This window comes from Rhinolophus hipposideros (assembly GCF_964194185.1).
Source record: "Rhinolophus hipposideros genome assembly, chromosome: 24".
NCBI lineage: Eukaryota > Metazoa > Chordata > Mammalia > Chiroptera > Rhinolophidae > Rhinolophus > Rhinolophus hipposideros.
This window is the reverse complement of record NC_138070.1, coordinates 18,507,913-18,525,841: the sequence shown is the minus strand read 5'-3', so window position 1 is coordinate 18,525,841 and position 17,929 is coordinate 18,507,913. Positions and strand designations below refer to the sequence as shown.

The following is a 17,929-nucleotide window of genomic DNA, read 5'->3' as shown; positions in this document are numbered from 1 at the left end:
AAGCACTGCCTGCTAAGAAAAGCTCCCAGTTCCTGCTGAGATGCCCTCAGGTGACAAATGCTGCCTCCCCTCTGCACCACTCAGCATGGCTGCTTTGATCAGCTGGCCTGAGGCTGGACTAACCTGCTGGGCATTTCAGAATGGTTGGCTTTGAATCTTGGATGAGCCTGGCTGGTTGGCCGTTGGGTGCAGTGCCCAGGCAACCCAAGGCACACTTGGCAGATGGATTGGCACCTCTTGCTCTGCTTCAGAGAGAAGGCGTGGTAAACACAGGTGCCAGCAAGCTCTCCCAGGATGTCCCAGGCCCCAAACAGGCTGCATGTCATTATGGTGAATGACCCACTGAGAAGATGTGTCCTCATTAAGCATAAGGGCAGCCCTTTACTAGGGTTTTGAGAAGTTTTTGAAGACGCTGCCTCTCGCCCGACTGCAGCTTTCACTCAGCCCCTCAACTTTTCTTTCTCAACCCCAGCCCACCCCACAGCCTCAGACAGACAGATGTGGCACCAGTGCATGCCTCTCCTCCAGCCGTAGACACCGACACCTTACTGTCTCTCTTCTTGTGTCTTCCGGGTCCTCTCCCTCCCCTTTGTTCTGTTCTCCCTCCTGTTTCCATCATCAGCTCATATGAAATCCTCCCAGCCCCCTAGACAGGGTGAGTAATATTCCTTTCTTTTGTGATTAAACCCCAACCAGTTTCCATTCCCATTTTATTGTAGAATTTCAGGATTAAATCACTCTAAAGTTTGCCAGTGGTGGATGGGGACAGTTAGCTCATTTGGGTGAGGTGTGATGATGGCTCATGCAGGGCTGTCAGAGAGAGACCAGTGGTTGGCCACCTGGCCAATATTGGCCAATATTATCTCAGTGGCCTGCCACTTGGGGGAAGTTCACCTTCCCTCCTTAGTGCAGTTGGGCAAACCGTTTCAGGCTCTTGTGACTATCTGTAATCTGTATACTCCTTTGAATGGAGCACGAGGGGTGGTGGCCTGTCTGACCTCCCAGCATGAGACCCACGGAGTTCCACCAAGGCAGGCCCAGGCATCACTCTGGAAGCTGTCAGACCTGGTGCATGGAGCTGGTCTCTTAGCTTCGTACTTGGAATGCCAAACTCAAGTTGAATAGACCTGGTCTTGAATAGACCTGAGCTTGACGCCACGCTCAAGTTGAATAGATCTAGCTTATCTATTTCCTGGCTATTGTATCAAACTTCTCAGAGCCTTAATTTTCTCATCTGTAAATGGCTATAATAATAGCATTGCTCCTATAGGGTTGTTGTGAAGATTAAAATTTTTAAAAATTATTTTATGATTAAAATTAGAAGGATTAGCTCATTCATTATAAGCATTGTTATCTCACCATTCCTCCGGGCAGCTGTCATTTGTTACATTCCAATTTCATAGATGCAGAAACGCGGGCTCAGAGCTGTGACATACTTTTCCAGTCACATGTTTGGGAATTGGTGGGGCAGGGCCTCGGGCCTCGGTCTGGACTGCAGGGTCCGAGTTCCTGCCCACTGGCCTCCTGCCTCCCACTTAAATGTGACAGTGCCAGCCAGGTGCTTGGTATAGTGTGGAATAGAGAATAACCACTTACTCAGATGAGAGTCGTCGTTTCTGGGATGTCGACAGTTCATGGGCTTCTGCATGAGAACCTTTAAGGCAGCTGGCAGGAGAGTGCCACGTAGCTTTAGGCCCTAGGTTGGGGTTTCTGTGCCTTCAGGTGTAAACCTGAAAACAGAGACGTTTACCACTAGTCTCAGGTGATACTTGTCCAGGAATCTGCACTTTGGGTTCTTTGTTCTCAGTTAATGATACAAAAAAGACTTAAGTTTCCTACCTTGTTCCTCTTCATCTGGAGAAAGGGCTTTTGCTCTCCCACCCCCAGGCAGTAAGGAGGTGTGACAAAGGCAGAAGAAATGCAGTCCCAGAGCTGGCCTGCTTGTGTAGCTTAGCTCCTTTCCTCAGCAGCTGTCATACGAAGCTTTTTCTTGCTCCCAGATAAGACGTTGTCTGTGGCGATTGAAGGCAGTGTGGATGAAGCCAAGGCTCTGTTTAAGCCTCCTGAGGACTCCCAAGGTAACGTGGTGGTTGGCATCCTGCCCCCAGGCTTCCGTAGCTAGTTCCAGGGACACCAAATCCGCCTCCAAGGACAGTGCTGGTCCTAGCTGCACTGATCATATGTCTCAGGAAGCTTGACTTGAATGTCTAAATGCGCAGTGGTAGACAGGGAAAGCACTGCCTTTGGATGTCGGCCTTGCCACTCACTAGCTCACCGATCCCAGGAAAACTCTTTAACATTTCTGGGCCTCAGTTTACTCACCTGTCAAAACAGGATAGTAGCATCTCACGTAGAATTATGATGTGGATGAAACGAGATCCTACAGGCAAAGCCCTTAGCATCATCCTTGGCGCATAGCAACCCCTCCAATTATGTGAGCTGCTGCTGTTGTTTGTATTATCCTTATTGTTATCACCACCAGCACCACCAGTGGAGGGGCTTGTGACCCATAGGACGAGTTTAAAAGACGGGTGGTGGGGTTATAGGTCATTTCTCTTGTCTTTTTTTCTTGCATCACCATGTTTTCTATACTGAATAAGAAGCAGCAGATTATTGTTCATCCTAAAGAAACCTGTTTACAAGCGACAGAGTCTGGGTCCCTTTATACCCCATGTGTTGAGGCTCTTTTAGGAGACTTGGGGACCCCTCACCTATAGATGCCTTCTCTCTGTGGCTGCAGATGATGAGAGCGACTCGGACGCTGAGGAGGAGCAGACCACGGTGAGAGCCCCTTCCTCTTGTGGGGGTACCAGGCAGCTGCACTGGGGCCTGCTGCTTGGCAGGTGCCACCTACCCTAGAAGCAGAAGAAAGGGGTTCGAGAGAAAGGGCTGCTGGGAGCCTGGCAGCTAGAGAGCGGAAACAGCAGGTCTCAGGCAGTAGTGCTGAGGCCCTGCTGGTAGGAAAAAGAAGGGAGAGGTCTGTACGACCAGTACTCATCAGCTCCGTTCTTTCTGTTGTCCAGAAACGCCGGCGACCCACGCTGGGCGTTCAGTTGGATGACAAGCGCAAAGAGATGCTGAAGAGGCACCCGCTGTCCGTCATGTTGGACCTGAAGTGCAAAGGTCTGGACCCCCTTGTTCTGTAGATCTCATGGCACCTATGAGTTCAGCCAGCTGCACAGGGTCCAGCAAGCCAGAGGCCTCGTTGCCTAAGAAAAGATTCTGGTTTCATATTTCTCTGTTTATCCTCATTGTTTTGCATGGAGTTCATTTGATTTTTTCCCCCCTTAGTTGACCACAACAACAGAGCAACAAAACTAGATACGTAAGGAATGCTTGATAAAACTATACCTTTTTGAATTTTCCAAGTCAGATCCACAGAACAAGTTGCAAGAGTATGCAGGTTTGGAGTAATATGACCAACATGCCTAATTTAATCACCATGCAAGTAGGACTGTGTTCTGCAGAGAATATATATTTTAAAGTCGGTTTGGTATGGATAAAGGAGCACGTGATAAAGCATTAAGCAGTATGAGTGTTCACAGTCAAATGTAAGTTTGCCTCTCATCCCGACTCCCAGACTCTGGTCAACTGTTGAGACAAGTTTTTTACATATTTTCTAGAAACATATTCTATGCATTTAGAAGCTTTTATACAAGTGTATATTTATCTCCTCCTCCTTTTATCTTTTATACAAATGGAAACATACTCTACACACTGGTCTTTTCTTTGCCTTCAAATAAATTTTTATTTTGAGATAATTTTTGACTCAGAAGAGTTGCAGTGATAATGCAGGGATAGTACAGCGGTACACATTGTCATATGCTTTTCACCCAGCTTCCCCTAATGTCAACATCTTATTTAACCATAGTATAGTTATCAAAGCCAATGTTGATTTTATTGATATGACACTATGAACTAAACTGCAGGATTTATTCAGATTTCCCTGGTGTTTCCTGTAATGTCCTTTTTCTGTTCCAAGATCGCCTATTGCATTTAGTCCTCATGCTCCTTAGTCTCCTCCAGACAGTGACATTGACAGTTCCCCCTTCTTTGCTTGTCTTTCATGACCTTGGCACTTCTGAAGACAAGGTCTATTATGTAGGAGAACTCTCACTTTGGCCTTGTCTGGTGTTTTCTCCTGATTAGACTGAGGTTGTGGATTTGGGGGAGGAAGACCATAGATGTGCTTTCCTCGTCACGTGATATGGGGTACATGGTATCACTGTGTCTTATTACTGGTGATGTGAGCCTGGAGTCTTCTTGGTGGTCACTGGATCACTCCCTTTCCATATTGTATTTTTTAGAAGCAGAGTCTCTAAGTCCAGCCCACACTCATCGGGAGGGAAATAAAGCTTCCCCTTTTGGAGGGAGGAATAGCAAAGAATTTGTAGAAGCTCTGCTTTTTTTCCTCAACGTTAAATTGCCCCTGAGTTTTTGTTTTTATAATAAAGGATCTTAAGAGCCTCATTGACTTTCCTTTCTATGTCACTATTGACTCTGCTCTCATGTTTAACTCGTAAATGATCTCTTCTTTCCTTCCTCCCCCTCCAGATGACAGTGTGCTTCACCTGACCTTCTACTATCTCATGAACCTCAACATCATGACAGTAAAAGCCAAAGTGACAACCGCCACGGAGCTGATCACCCCCATCAGTGCAGGGTATAGGGCAGGCGCCACAGGGAGTGGGCTGAGGGAGGGGGGAGTGACGAGAACCTTGGTGACGGGCCACTCTCGGTTTCATCCTTGTCTGGCTCTGAAGAGGTGCATGGCTACATTGACGTCCGTCATTAGGGCCACATGGCCTAGAAGTCCTGGCACATCGCTGGTATTTTTCTTACAAAGCGCTCATGGACTTGAATTGGTGAAGTCCTCTGACCACAGCAGAGGATAAAAGTGACTGCAGTGTATTGGAATTTGAGTAGCTGGGGCTGAATACCAGCTCTTTACATCCAGTGTGGAAAGAGCGTGCATGTGAAAATGAGAGTTGGCAGACATTATCAGGTGGACAAATGTAGGCTGCTCCTTGTTTTCCTTTTCTCTTTCTATCTCAGGGTGCTGGGATTTGGGTTTCCAGCTCAATCCCAGGTTGTCCTTATCTGGGCAGTGCGAGGAGGCCTGTGGTGGATCCCTGCGGGGGTTTTGAGGAGGGTAAACAGAAGCACAGTGACAGCCATAGGTTGAACATCCCCAGGAAGCCCCTGACCACGGCAGTCTGGTTCCACATCCAGAAGCAGAAGGAGGGAGGAGGGCCAAAAGGCCTGTAAGGTGGAATAGGCCCACTTACAAGAGCACTGCCTTGGCCTGGCGCTCCTGCCCCTGCTCTTACCTAGTCCCGTGGAGTCATTGTGTCAGCTGTAGAAGGACCACCGAAGGAGGCACAGATCTGGTGCCTGGTGGTGTCCTGGGTTTTCTACCCTGTGTTTATAGTCCATGCCCCCTTCGGGCTACTACTTTGGTCCCTGTGCTTGAGTGTTGTTTGACCCCCGGGGGCACTCTGGATAAAATCGACCCCATTCCCACCCACATGACCCCAGCAGAGGGAGCCCAAGGCTGGCTGGCTTCTTTAGAACACACGGTTACACTGCTCAACCTGAGCTCTCGGTCCAGTGAGCAGCTCTGGGGCTCTGTGAGGGCCTGGTCAGGATGGACCTCCTTGTCATGAGCATTCTGCTTGCTCATGTCTCAGGTGCTCTGCCTGCTAATGACAGGGTTTCAGGCTGGCCTTAGTGCATGCTTAACTCTTATCTCCTCTCAGCTGTGCATGTGCAGCGATGCGGATAGTACTGCTGCCTGCTGAGGAGCTCTGGCCAGTCTCAGGTCTGCCACGTACAGCTCTGCGTGTACCTGTTGTCGAGTTTCCTGGCTTCTGAGTCTGTTTCCTCATTCTGTGGTTGTTCATTGTAATATCCCTGTCCAGGGAGCTTGTGAAGAGGCAGGTCAAATGCTTAGCGTAAGTGAAGCACTTGGTAAATGACAGCTGTGTTTATCATCAACTTGTTGAACTCTCACAGTAGCTGTACCAGGTGAGGAAATAGGCCTGCGCACCACTGTACTGTCATTGGTACAGTACTGTCATATGGGAGGAGACTCAAAAGGAAACACCACTCTGAAACCAGGATTGGATCTTTATGGGCCTTCAGGTGTTGCCTAGCTCATCCCTCTGTTGTATAGATGGAGAAACCGAGGTCCAGGGAGCCATATGACCATGGAAGAAGCCCTGGGCCTAGAGCTCCAGACTCCCAGCCCAGAGGCCTTTGCTCAAGTACAGGCTGCTTTGTCCCCTGGAGACACCAGCCTGGTTTATGGTTTTATTTATCTACTAAAACGTAGGGATGCTTTTATTCAATATAATCACATTATTACACTAATTCCTTAATGTTATCCAGTAGCCAGTCCGAGTTCAAATTTCCCTGATTTTCTCATATGTGTTTTTTGTTACTTCTGTTTTCTTTTTACAGTTTGGAATTTGACTTGGGATAGCTATATGTTGCAATTGGGTGAAGCTTCTCTCAAGCATCTTTTCATCTGAATGTGCCTGCAATTTTTTCTTTCTTTTATTTGCTGAGAAAGTGTGTTGTTTGCTCGGTAGGTCCCCAAGAATGAGATTTTGATGATTGCATCCCTACCGTACAATTGAATGAGTCACTCCTTCCCCCTGTATTTCTGTTCATTGTTAGATTTCGAGGCTTGATCAGATTCCATTTTGATTTTTTTGGAGGGTGATGGAAGGGCAGGGACTGCGTCACACATGTTGAGTACTTCTGTCTGGAGACGGGCTGTCTCTGTATTTGTGATGTTTGCAATGTCGATGACTTGCCAGGATCTATTCATTAGGAAATTAATGTTTGTAATGCATACTTTTTAATCAGAACTATGCCAACCTTGTTGATTTTTCCTTAAGAAATTATTATCCAGAATGATCTCCATTAAGGCTCCATATTATCCAAAATGATCTCCATTTTACTGAGGTGTTTTTTTGTTTTGTTTTTTCAATCCTTTCTTTTCCATTAAAATTTTATAGCAAAGATTTGGCTAATAGAATAATTTTGGGTGGGGTGTTGTATTTCCTTTTTTGCGGGGGAAGGGAATGTTGGGGAACAGTGTGTTTCTCCAGGGCCCATCAGCTCCAAGTCGTTGTCTTTCAATCTAGTTGTGGAGGGCGCAGCTCAGCTCCAAGCCCAGTCGCTGTCATCCCATGCCGGAATTGAACCGGCAACCTTGTTGTTGAGAGCTCGCACTCCAACCAAGAGCCATCCAGCCCCCCTACGGAAGCTCAGCGGCAGTTTGTTGCCTTCAGTCTAGTTGTGGAGGGCAGCTTACTGGCCTATGTGGGAATCGAACCAGCAACCCTGTCATTCAGAGCTCGCGCTCCAACCCACTGAGCCATCTGGCCACCCTTGGTGTTGTATTTTTATATATAGCTTCCCCTTTTATGTCTATTATTTTTACCAAATTCAGTTGTCCTGAGCCACATATTACAGATGTAAGTTTTGTCAAGAAGATTTGATTTTCCCATTAGGTTTTGTCAATTGGAAACCCTTATCATGTGCAGTTTTAGCTGTTCTGTTTTATTTCAGTTGATTCCTTCTATTATGTAGTAATAGTCTGTAAACATTGGCCAAAAGATTAGGAATTCTTGTTTATTTTCTAGCCAGTTTTCCATGGGAAGCAGTGAAAGGGGCAGACCCTTCACTGTGGGGGGCAGACAGACTCAGAGAGACAGAGAACAGTGAAGAGCCAGAAGCTACCAGTGCCCCAGTGTTAAGTCCTGAAGGCATGCCTGGGGCTCAGCACAGCAGGACCAGCCCTTCTGCCTGAGTTGCTCTGGATGCTGTCCCTGAAAAGATGAAGGAGAACCCTGTGCTTGTTGAGGGAAACAATGGCCCCTGTTGTCCTTTGTGATCAGATTACTCCATTATATTATACCCCGCTCCCCCCCCCACCCCCGCAAATCTCTTCTCTGCTTCTCACGTTTAATTACAGGCTGTGCCCTAACCATTCCAGGTGGGTGGCAGTGGCGTCGCTGTCTATCTGCTTATGGTATTGGGTCACTTTGTCTCCAGTGCATGTGATAATGTCTTTTTCTGGGACGATAAAGGGGACCTTTATCTGTGAGTAGCATGAAATTTGGTCAGAGTGAGATAGACACAGCACTAAAGCTGCACACTTGTTCCTTCTGGCATAGAAAGGCATCTCTATGAAATTACTGTTATATCTATTTCCAGTGTCACAGGGCTTTGTTCCCCTGAGATAAGGCCCTGGCCACCTACAATTCTTGAAGGGACAGGTATTTTTTTTAATTTGGTGGTTAAGGGTACTACTGACTTTGATTAGACACTGCAAATCCCAAGCTCCCGCACTTACTAGCAGTGTGATTTTGGACAAGCCATATCTTTCAAAGTTTCTCCTCCATAAAATGGAAATGATAGTACTCTCTACCTCACAGGGTTATGAAAATCTAATGACCTCAAGTGTATAAAGGGTCTGGCCCACAGGAAGCAGTAACTCGTGGCATTGGTCGTCAGTGAGAGGCAGCATTCCCATCCCCGAGTGCCCCAGTCTGCCTCGAAGCAAGGTACCGGCCTGCCTTCTCACTGCATCTTCTCCCTTTCAGTGACTTGCTGTCTCCTGACTCAGTCCTGAGCTGTTTGTATCCTGGGGATCATGGAAAGAAAACTCCAAATCCAGCCAATCAGTACCAGTTTGATAAAGTTGGGTGAGTCAGCAGTGTTTCTTTCTCTCTGCTTCTGAGTTTCTCTGGTGGCTCAAGCCCAAGGCCGGAGACCTTGTAAGGCCAGTGGCCTCTCAGAGGGCAGAGGGGACCGTGGGTGGGGTAGAGGGACTGCTATGTTGCGAATAGGGGACACATGCCCTTTCCTGCTTACAAGGCAAATGGAGGTCATGGATGGGTAGGTGGGAAAGGGTGAAAATATCAAAACTTGGGGAACATGGTAAGAACACGTGATATAATCAAAATGTTTTACATTTTACTTCTCTGAGGATTAAAAAAATTTTAAATATTTTATAAATTGGTAGACTGGTGAATAAGTCAAATGCACCGACTTTTTATTGAGATTTGCTTATGAGTGGAAGGAAGTCAGGGGGGGGAAAAAGTGAACATGGGAGAGGTAAAATTCATAGGGAACCAATGAAGTCCAGAGAGTTTGCTGGAAGCATGGCTGTGAGCATGGCTGAGCCTGTGGGACGGGCCTGTGTGGGGGATGGGAGGAAGGCTATATCCTGGGACCACTGCAGAAAGGACTGATAAAATCACTTTATTCTGTGTTCTTTTCTGCAGCATCCTGACTTTGAGAGACTATGTACTTGAGTTGGGTCACCCCTATCTGTGGGTACAGAAGCTGGGTGGCCTCCACTTCCCAAAAGAGCAGCCCCAGGTGTGTACACTGATCTAGTCTTCTTGGAGCTCTACTTCCTCTCCCCCCAAACAGACCCCAGAAAGGTTTCTGATGGCCTTTGAAAGCTTTAAAATAGCAGAATGCTTTCGCTCAGGACTATATGCTCTGTCCTCCTTTCACTCAGGACCCTAAAATGTCCGAAGTCTAAAGTGTTTATATACATTTTGCCTTCTCTCTGAGTCTAGTAACCCTCTAGATCAAAGTAATTTGGGTCCTTGCTGTGGGTGCAGCACAACTCTAGGTTCTGCCACCCCTCAGTTTTGTGCCCAAAGAGGCCAAAAGTGAAGTGTAAGCAGAACCCCAGGGGATCTGGCATCTTAACAGAAGCCCTTATTTTCTCGAACTGGCCACAGCCTCTGAAGAACCCAGCAGCTTGTATTGTTCCTGCTGGGACTCAGTGTCTGGCCTGTCATAGCAAGTAAACCCTGCCATTCCCATAAGGTGCCTCCCTCGGCATGGTGTTCTCGGCTGCCACAGGCAGGCAGGTCCTAGGAGAGAGGCAGTGCCTGGAGGAGGGGACGAGGAGCACTCAGGTGTGACACTTGCTGTCATCCACAGCACACGGTGACTGCTGACCACTCACTGAGCTCCAGCCACATGGAGACCACCATGAAACTGCTGAAGACCAGGGTGCAGTCCCGCCTGGCCCTCCACAAACAGTTTGCATCCCTGGGTAAGCTGCTGTTAGGGCTGTGACTTGAGAGCCATTGGGACAACACAGGGACAAAAATGACTTAGTCCTTCACTCAGATGTCTTCAATCCTGACAACAAATCAAAGAGGGCTGGATTCGTGGCTCTTGCTGAGCAGAGGTGTTGGTAGGGCTGCTGGGGAGAGCTGCAGGCCCATCCATGCAGAGATCTGAGGTCCCATCAGGGCTGTCCCAGTTCACAGAGGAGGCCCAAAGCCTTCTGGGTGGCACAAGTGTGTGCATTGGTCAGGAGCAGCTCCTCCTAAGTTAGTGCATGTCAGACTTTGGTGTGCTTTCTACAGATACTTAGTAGAAGTCCAGTTCATCCTTTATGAAGTTTACCTTCAGCTTATTTGAACACAGCTTTCCAGGGATCCACCCCCCTTTCCTACCCTGAGACCTGAGCTAACACCCTCCAGGATGAGGCTGAACCCCTCTGTGTTTCATAAGCTCCCAGGCGATTCTGATGAGCCGTTGACCAAGATGGTGGCCCTATGAGGGCTTATTTTCATTTATTCATTCAGTAAAGATTTGTCAACGGCTTACTACGTACAAGGCATTTTCGGAGTAGTAACGGTTAAGTTATTTCTGATCTAAGAGTCACTGTCAGGGAAGGCGCACTGGATTTCTAAGACCCATCTGGAGACCCTACCTCTCTGGTTCAGTTCTCTGGCTCCACCTGGACCTTGATCTCTCCAGGGCAGCATTGCTTGTCCATCGGGCCTTGCTCCCCATCAGCATTGCTGAATTAATTTTGTCTCAAGGTTGGATGATTGTCATCCTGGACAACACTTACTGTGTTGGCATATTTGTTTATTGAATGCCAGCAGAAATTTACCCTGGAGCAGTTTTCTAGCTCTTCTCCCTTAGAGGAACTGACACAGAACACTTTAGTCATTTCCTCCATCAAGGTCAGCTGTGAAAACAGCCCTCTCGGCTATTGGATCTAATTAACAGTCACTGCTGCAGAGGCACTGTCCCAGGTTCTAGCTGCCAGGGGGTTTTGATTTGCTGACCATCATTTGCATTAAGGATAAAGCACCGTGAAGGCTGGTGCTAGGTCTGGCTACAAGCATATAGCACTGGGTGAAGGTCAGATTGGTGTGCCTACATTCCTGGCACGTCACCTGGGCACCTCCTGAGTGCCGGGTATACCTGAACAGCTGACAGAGCCACTTGAGCCCTCCAGAGGATGCCAGTTACCTAGCTGTGGCACCTGATTTCTACCAGTGACACCACCCGTCTTGCTCTCTTTTAGAACATGGCATTGTACCAGTTACCAGTGATTGCCAGTACCTCTTCCCTGCAAAGGTTGTCTCTCGCCTGGTGAAGTGGGTGACAATTGCCCACGACGATTACATGGTAGGTAGATGGGTGACAGGTCATCATTGCTGGCCCAGGGACTACAGGCCCACCTCACCTTTCAGCTTCTGCCCCTCCACCAGAAGGGCAGGAGATTTGACTGGTGGAGCTAGCAGGTCACTTCTTGTCTCTGGTGACTTCTAGGAGCTGCATTTCACCAAAGACATTGCGGAGGCGGGACTGGCTGGGGACACCAATCTCTACTACATGGCACTCGTGGAAAGGGGCACAGGTAATTGCTGATCCTGGTGGTTCTAGGCAAGGGGAGCTACTAAGAATAAAATATTCCTGGGAGTTGCCCAAAGGAAGTGAAAAATCCTGGAATCCTGCTGGGGGGACTTAGCAAATAGTAATGATTGTGAGAGCCACTGTTCAGCAAGGACTCATCCTGCAATGAAGCCACATGTGTGCTTTATCTCCTTTTATCCTCATGACAGCCCTGGGATGGTAATATTCCCATTTTATAGGCGAGGGAATGAAGACTCAGTCACAAACTTGAGTCTGACCTCTGAGCCTGAGCTCTTAGCCCTTGGCTTTCCCACCCTCTAGACTCAGACACCTATTCTTCCACCAGTTCATAGGGTGGCACAACCTTGCCCCTTCTGCAGTTTCTGCACTCATTTTGGAGGCATGGAAAGCTGTGATTCTGCACAGCTGTCGTAGCATCTGATTCACCAGGGCTTTGCTGGAGCCACCCAGATGTTCCCTGTGGTCCTGTTGTCTGGCCTCAACCTCAGCACACCTGGCACTGATCACAGGAGCTGAGCCCTGGGGCTTGGTGCTGTGGCCACAGAGCCGAGGGCATTGTCTGCAGGTTTAAGATAGTGCAGAAATGTAAGGAAAGGTGGTACTCTTTGTTAGAATTTTTCTACCCTCAATTTCTTCCCTTCTTTGTGTGTTTTTAAAAATATTCTGAAGAAATCAAATATTTCACAGATAGTTGAGGCCTGCAATCCCATTTCATTCTCTCCCTCATGATAGGTGACTACTATTTGGAATTTGTGCATTTGCTTCCCATCCTCTCCCCTTTTAAAAAATACTTTTACCTCATCCCTAAACACCATAGAGTACTGTTTTGAAAGGGCACAAAATATGCAGTCCAAGAAGTGTATAAAGTCCCAAGAGAAGTCATTGGAAGACATCACTTCTGCTTCCTGATTGAGGAGATGAAAGCTTAGAAAGATAATAAGTATTCTAGATTCACACATGAATAATAATTAAAATTTTCATTAGACACACTATCGTATTTGAAAAATTAAGAGGGAAATTTAAATATGGCACCAATTCCAAATTTTATATATATATATATAAACATATATAAAATCTTTAAGTCATTTTACAGTAGATCAGTTTGAAAACTTTACATAGCATAGATTAAAAGCAAAAAATTGGTGAGCAGAGATAAATCCAGAAATATATGCAGACTGTTATGACAGAAGCAACACAATAGTAGAGAAAGAAGTCACTTTGTAATAAGTGTTGTCGTGACTGTCGGGAAACAATTGTCTTAACCTGTACTCTCTTGTCTGCTGTTATTTGAATTACTGGAGGATCCGAGAGTTCTTTTTCTCCCCCATAAATAGTGAAACAAGAATGGCACACTTAGCCAATTGGTGGAGAAGATAAATGCCATCCTATTGAAAAAGGCAAAAATGGTCACCAGAGAAAAAAATGAATATGTTAAAAAATACAAATATTTCATTTAATAATTATGTATGAACACAGCTTTGACATCAGGCAGTTTGGGTTAAACTCAGCACTGTTGCTTTGCAGCTGTTTGATATTAAGGAATTTTCTGTCAGAGCCTCAGTTTCCGCATATGTAAAATGGAGCTGATAATAATAGAACCCATCACTGTCAGGATGAAGTAAAATGTTCATAGAGGTCTCAGCACAGTGCTTGGAAATGCAGTAAGTACTCAATAAATGTTGGCTATTAAGTTTCACGTAAAATATTTAAAAATGAAAGGAACAGGATAGAGAAAATATATTTGATGTAACAGCTAATACACAATATTGTTGGAAAGCGAAAACAGACAGTAAGTCTTCACATGGGAAAATCCTTAACTTGCCAGCAAATAAAGAAATGCCAGTTAAAACAAATGTCTGTCAAAGGAGCACATAGAACTCTTGGGCAAACCCAATGTGGACCAGACTCGGGGGAGTCCATACACCTCTGCCTCCTTGGAGGGACCAGAGTCACAGGACCTCATGGTCTGCAACTTGGCAGTTTCACTTCGGAGATTCTAGAAGTTAGTTTAGTACCAGAATGGGCTTTGCAGTACTCGGATTAATATGAGACCTCCGAGCTAGGTAGGTTCAGGGGTGCAATCAGGAGAGTGCATAGCTGTCAGGCTGGGTCTCAGAACTGATTTCTCCCTGTTTCCCCTCCCTTCCCAGCCAAACTCCAGGCTGCCGTGGTGCTGAACCCCGGCTACTCCTCCATCCCACCCATTTTCCAGCTCTGTCTAAACTGGAAAGGGGAGAAAACCAACAGCAATGATGACAATATTCGGGTAAGGCCCTGCTGGGAGTGACAAGAGGACCAGGGAGAGCCCCTTTGGGGAGGTGGACAGTGGCAGAACCTGTCGCAGCTGAGGGCTTGGGCACTGGTGTCATTCCCAGAACAGAGAGTCCTGCCAGGATTTGTAGACTCCTGGAGGCTGCATGTTGTAGTAAAGAGCCTAGACCTATCTCAACCACTTACTTAGCTTGGGGTCCATAGGTTTCATCCCATTTATAAAATAGAAAGAATATAAATACCTTCCTTGAAAGGCATAGGCTTGGTCTTCTGTGGAAATGTGAATTAACTCAGACGCCTAGAAGTGCTGGAATGAGGTGATGTGAGAGATCTTTGCAGCTATAATTTTTGTTACGTCCGTTGATGCTGTAGCAGCCCTATGGCTATGGAGCCATATTTAACCCTAATACCTTCTGACTTGGATCTCATCTTGAGATTCCTTCTCTACACGTCTCCATCTTCTTGACTGTGGGTGTGCATGGCAGGGAAAGTTATGGGTCAGACTCAGGAAGACTCCCGGTGTCTTAAGGAGAGGAAACCTCAGGACAGACCAGCCGGGCTTGATGTGGTGTGGCCCAGCTGCAGAGGCCCAGTTCTTGTGGAGCCATCAGACCCAGCAGTTAGAAGGTCGTGCTGAGTTTCTGGCTTTCCCACCTGTAGGCCATGGAGAGCGAGGTCAACGTGTGCTATAAGGAGTTGTGCGGCCCCCGGCCCAGCCATCAGCTCTTGACCAACCAGCTGCAGCGCCTATGTGTGCTGTTGGACGTCTACCTAGAGACCGAGAGCCATGATGACAGCGTGGAGGGGCCCAAGGAATTTCCCCAGGAGAAGATGTGTCTGCGGCTCTTCAGGTGAGGAGAGGGGTGGGAGCCTTTGGGACCTCCAGCCCTGCCTCTCCGGGACTTGGGGCAGAGATCAGAGCCTGGCATAGAGAGGGCGTGCATGTTCCCAGGTATACTTACCTCTGTTGACAGAGGAAATTAAAACTTGCTGTGGATTTCTCCTTCCTGAGACTTGCCCTGCAGCCTACTTCCTATCAGCCTGGTTCAACTGTTCTTCACAAACAAACCCCAAACATGAGCCACTCGCTAAGGGAGCAACACCGGACCATGAACCAAGGGGATTTGGCTGAATTTTACTTTCTGTGGAAAACCATAGGTTTTGCTTTTTACTATCCAAATAAGCTTTTTAAACTATCTGTGTCCCCACCAGTCCCCAGAATCTGCTATACTCTTCCTAGGGTGCTCACACATCTATGAGAACCGCAGCTTTAGGCAATCGGGAGTTAACAGAGGGACACAGCCCTGGAGTAAGACGTGCACACGTGCAGATCTCTGCTTTGCTGTGTGACCTCTGGGAAGAGGCACTTCAGTTCAGCTTTGAACCTATTTCCTAAAGGCTGAAGTTGAAAGTATTACTTTCTAGCGTATGATGAATTAGATAATTTATGTAAAGCTTCCAGAATGGTTCCCAGCATAGTCAGGGACTCAAGAAATGCCAACAAGTCCTGGCAGTTAGGTATTTAGCGTGTCTGCATTCACAGTACTTCTAGCTACTTTTCTTTTCACTTTGGTCCTCTCTTTCTCTTTCATTCCCTAACTCCTGTTCTTAGAGGGCCAGTTCTAAAACTCCAGAGTGTACATTGCTCAGGCATCCCTTCCGATCTGGACAAGGGTTTGGAGAGGAATGGTGTCTGAGAAGAGGGAAGGGCTATGATCTGTTTCTAATTGGTACACCCCCCTGTTCCTGGTCGGTCTAAGAGGTGCCTTACCTGCCCCTCACCTTCTCAGACAGCCAGTCCCAGCCCCTAGAAGCTGCCCAGCATCCTCCCTCCTCCAACTGGCACCACAGCTGGCCTGGTGCTCTCTCATGCTCTCTGACGATACCAGCTCCCTTCCCCTAGTGGCTGCTGGGAGGCAGCGCTGGCGGCTAGGTGTTGGCGCCTTCTAGGACTGGTTCTCCTTAGTGGGTCTGTGTGAGATCTCAGCTCTTCCCACCCTCCCAGCCTGTTGTAGCACATTTCCAGGCTGGGAGCTCTGACACGACCAGGGTTTATTTTTTGTTACCTAATGGTTCTCAAAGGACCCATTTCCTGAAGCGTTTTGTATGTTGCCCAGTCTGAGCCCCTCTGTCAGAGCATTCTGGGAAGGTGCTCCTTTGGCTACTTAGACCCAGTTAACTGCATGACTGGTGAGATGTGTGATGTGAAGTTCTTGGCTTGGTCCAGCTGACCCACTGGGATCAGGCCAAGGGGCTGGGCAGCACAAGACCTAAGGTCTGCCTCCGCCAGTGGCTGGGTACCTTCAGGCTGTCGGTTTTCCATCAGCCATGTGCTTAGACTTGCCTAGATGACTGCCCTTCTGGGAGGTATATGACATCACGGTTACGAGCAAAGGCTTTGGGGCCAGAAAGACCTAGGTTCAAATTGCTGCTCCTACCTGTGTGGTTGGAGTTTCTCCGTAGCCCCTCTGAGCTTCAGATTTCTCTTCAGTAAAACAGTATCCACCTCAGGTGTTGGGAGGATGAAATTAAACCAGATGGAGCATGTGAAGTGCCAAGTAACGTTCAGGCAGAATAAGCCCTCACTTAAGTAAGTGGTAGCACTAGTGTTGGAATAAAAACCTTATTGCTCCCCTCATCTCTACAATCCTACATACACACACCTACCCAGCGGCCCTCCCTCCCACTGTCCCTTCCTCAGACTTAAGATCCAGGGCGTCACTTAGTGGTTACCACTGAATGTCAGTCACAGGCAGATGAACAAAAGAGGCCCTTTAGCTGCACCTCAGTTACTGTGGACCCCATGTGAAGTTCTGCTTGAGGTCCCAGGATGATGGCTGAAGCACCTAAGCTCCATAGGGTCCATCGAGACTTTGGCCATGCTTGTCAGCCTGCCTGTGGCCAACAGGCTTTAGCGTTAGGCCTGGTTTTGAATTTGTCTCTGCTGCTTTCTGACGGTATAATGTTGGGCAGATAATTTTACCTCCCTGAGCCTGTTTCTCCATCTGTAAAATCTATAAAATGATTGAAATAGCATCTAAGACGTAGGCACTTAGCACAGATTCTTTTCACTCCCTGACTCCAGACTCCTACCGTACCTGCGTAGGAATCTCCCTGCACAGGATTTAATATTTTTTTTAGTTGTAGAGATAAAACATTTTTGTTAAACATACAAACAACAACGAACAGTAGTGTAAAAACATTAAAAAGTGAGGGTGCCCAAGCCCTGTTCCCAGAAGCGCCCTTCCAGTCTGTGTTCATGCATTTGCAAGCATACAAAAACATTTGTACAAAAACGGTATCACACCTTACATATTGTTCTGCAGTCTGCTTTTCTCACACCTTCCTTTTTTTCCCCAAACAGGCATATAGTATGGTGTGGATAACCATAATTTATTCTATCAGCCCAAAGGCCATGGTATTAACTGACCTCCCTTCTCCTGTTTCTCTAGGGGTCCCAACAGGATAAAGCCGTTTAAATATAACCATCCTCAAGGATTCTTCAGCCATCGCTGACCTCCCGATTGGCCTAGTGTTTCTGCCTGGGTCCTAAGTGCTGTGCCTCTCCTTTCTCCTGCTCCACATGTGGCTCTCGGTAGTCTCCAAAGATAGGTGTTTTATTTCAAGCCTATTAAAGTGTCACCTGACTACTGGCCTTTGTCTTGTGCCTCCTTTGGGAGAAGGGGTGGCGTTGCAGTCTGGAAGGGTAAGTGGAAGCCACAGCACAGAATGAAAGAACATTTGTGAATAGGCTTTCTCTAGGTGGCCAAGAAAAGCAGAGTGCAAATGATTCTGATTCCACAGAGAATCAGAATCTTGTCCACACTCCCCTCCCTTGTTTCTGCTCTGGGAGGTCCTGTCATCTTGCTATTATCCTAAGTCCCTGCTGTTAGGAGGTGACGGGAAGTCAAAGTAAGCGTAGCACAAAAACAAGTGC

At 47.3% G+C, this 17,929-nt stretch overlaps 1 protein-coding gene across 13 annotated transcripts in view; it reads left to right on the top strand.

The window, feature by feature from the left end:
• THOC5 (THO complex subunit 5) overlaps window positions 1-17,647 on the top strand; it is a 29,561-nt gene extending 11,914 nt beyond the window's left edge. For 5 of the 13 annotated variants that reach the window (XM_081037958.1, XM_081037961.1, XM_081037962.1 and 2 more), the window contains 13 exons: window positions 623-655; window positions 2,001-2,078; window positions 2,741-2,781; window positions 3,024-3,123; window positions 4,555-4,663; window positions 8,619-8,720; window positions 9,303-9,399; window positions 9,979-10,093; window positions 11,369-11,472; window positions 11,617-11,704; window positions 13,872-13,987; window positions 14,653-14,843; window positions 17,445-17,647. In XM_081037958.1, coding sequence (XP_080894084.1) covers window positions 623-655; window positions 2,001-2,078; window positions 2,741-2,781; window positions 3,024-3,123; window positions 4,555-4,663; window positions 8,619-8,720; window positions 9,303-9,399; window positions 9,979-10,093; window positions 11,369-11,472; window positions 11,617-11,704; window positions 13,872-13,987; window positions 14,653-14,843; window positions 17,445-17,508 — 1,238 coding nt within the window. In that variant the 3' untranslated portion in view covers window positions 17,509-17,647. Of the gene's footprint in view, window positions 1-622; window positions 656-2,000; window positions 2,079-2,740; window positions 2,782-3,023; window positions 3,124-4,554; window positions 4,664-8,618; window positions 8,721-9,302; window positions 9,400-9,978; window positions 10,094-11,368; window positions 11,473-11,616; window positions 11,705-13,245; window positions 13,383-13,871; window positions 13,988-14,652; window positions 14,844-17,444 lie in introns of those variants that run through there. The other 8 variants (XM_081037965.1, XM_081037959.1, XM_081037966.1 and 5 more) reach the window with 3 other exon arrangements.
• Window positions 17,648-17,929: the final 282 nt, after the last annotated feature.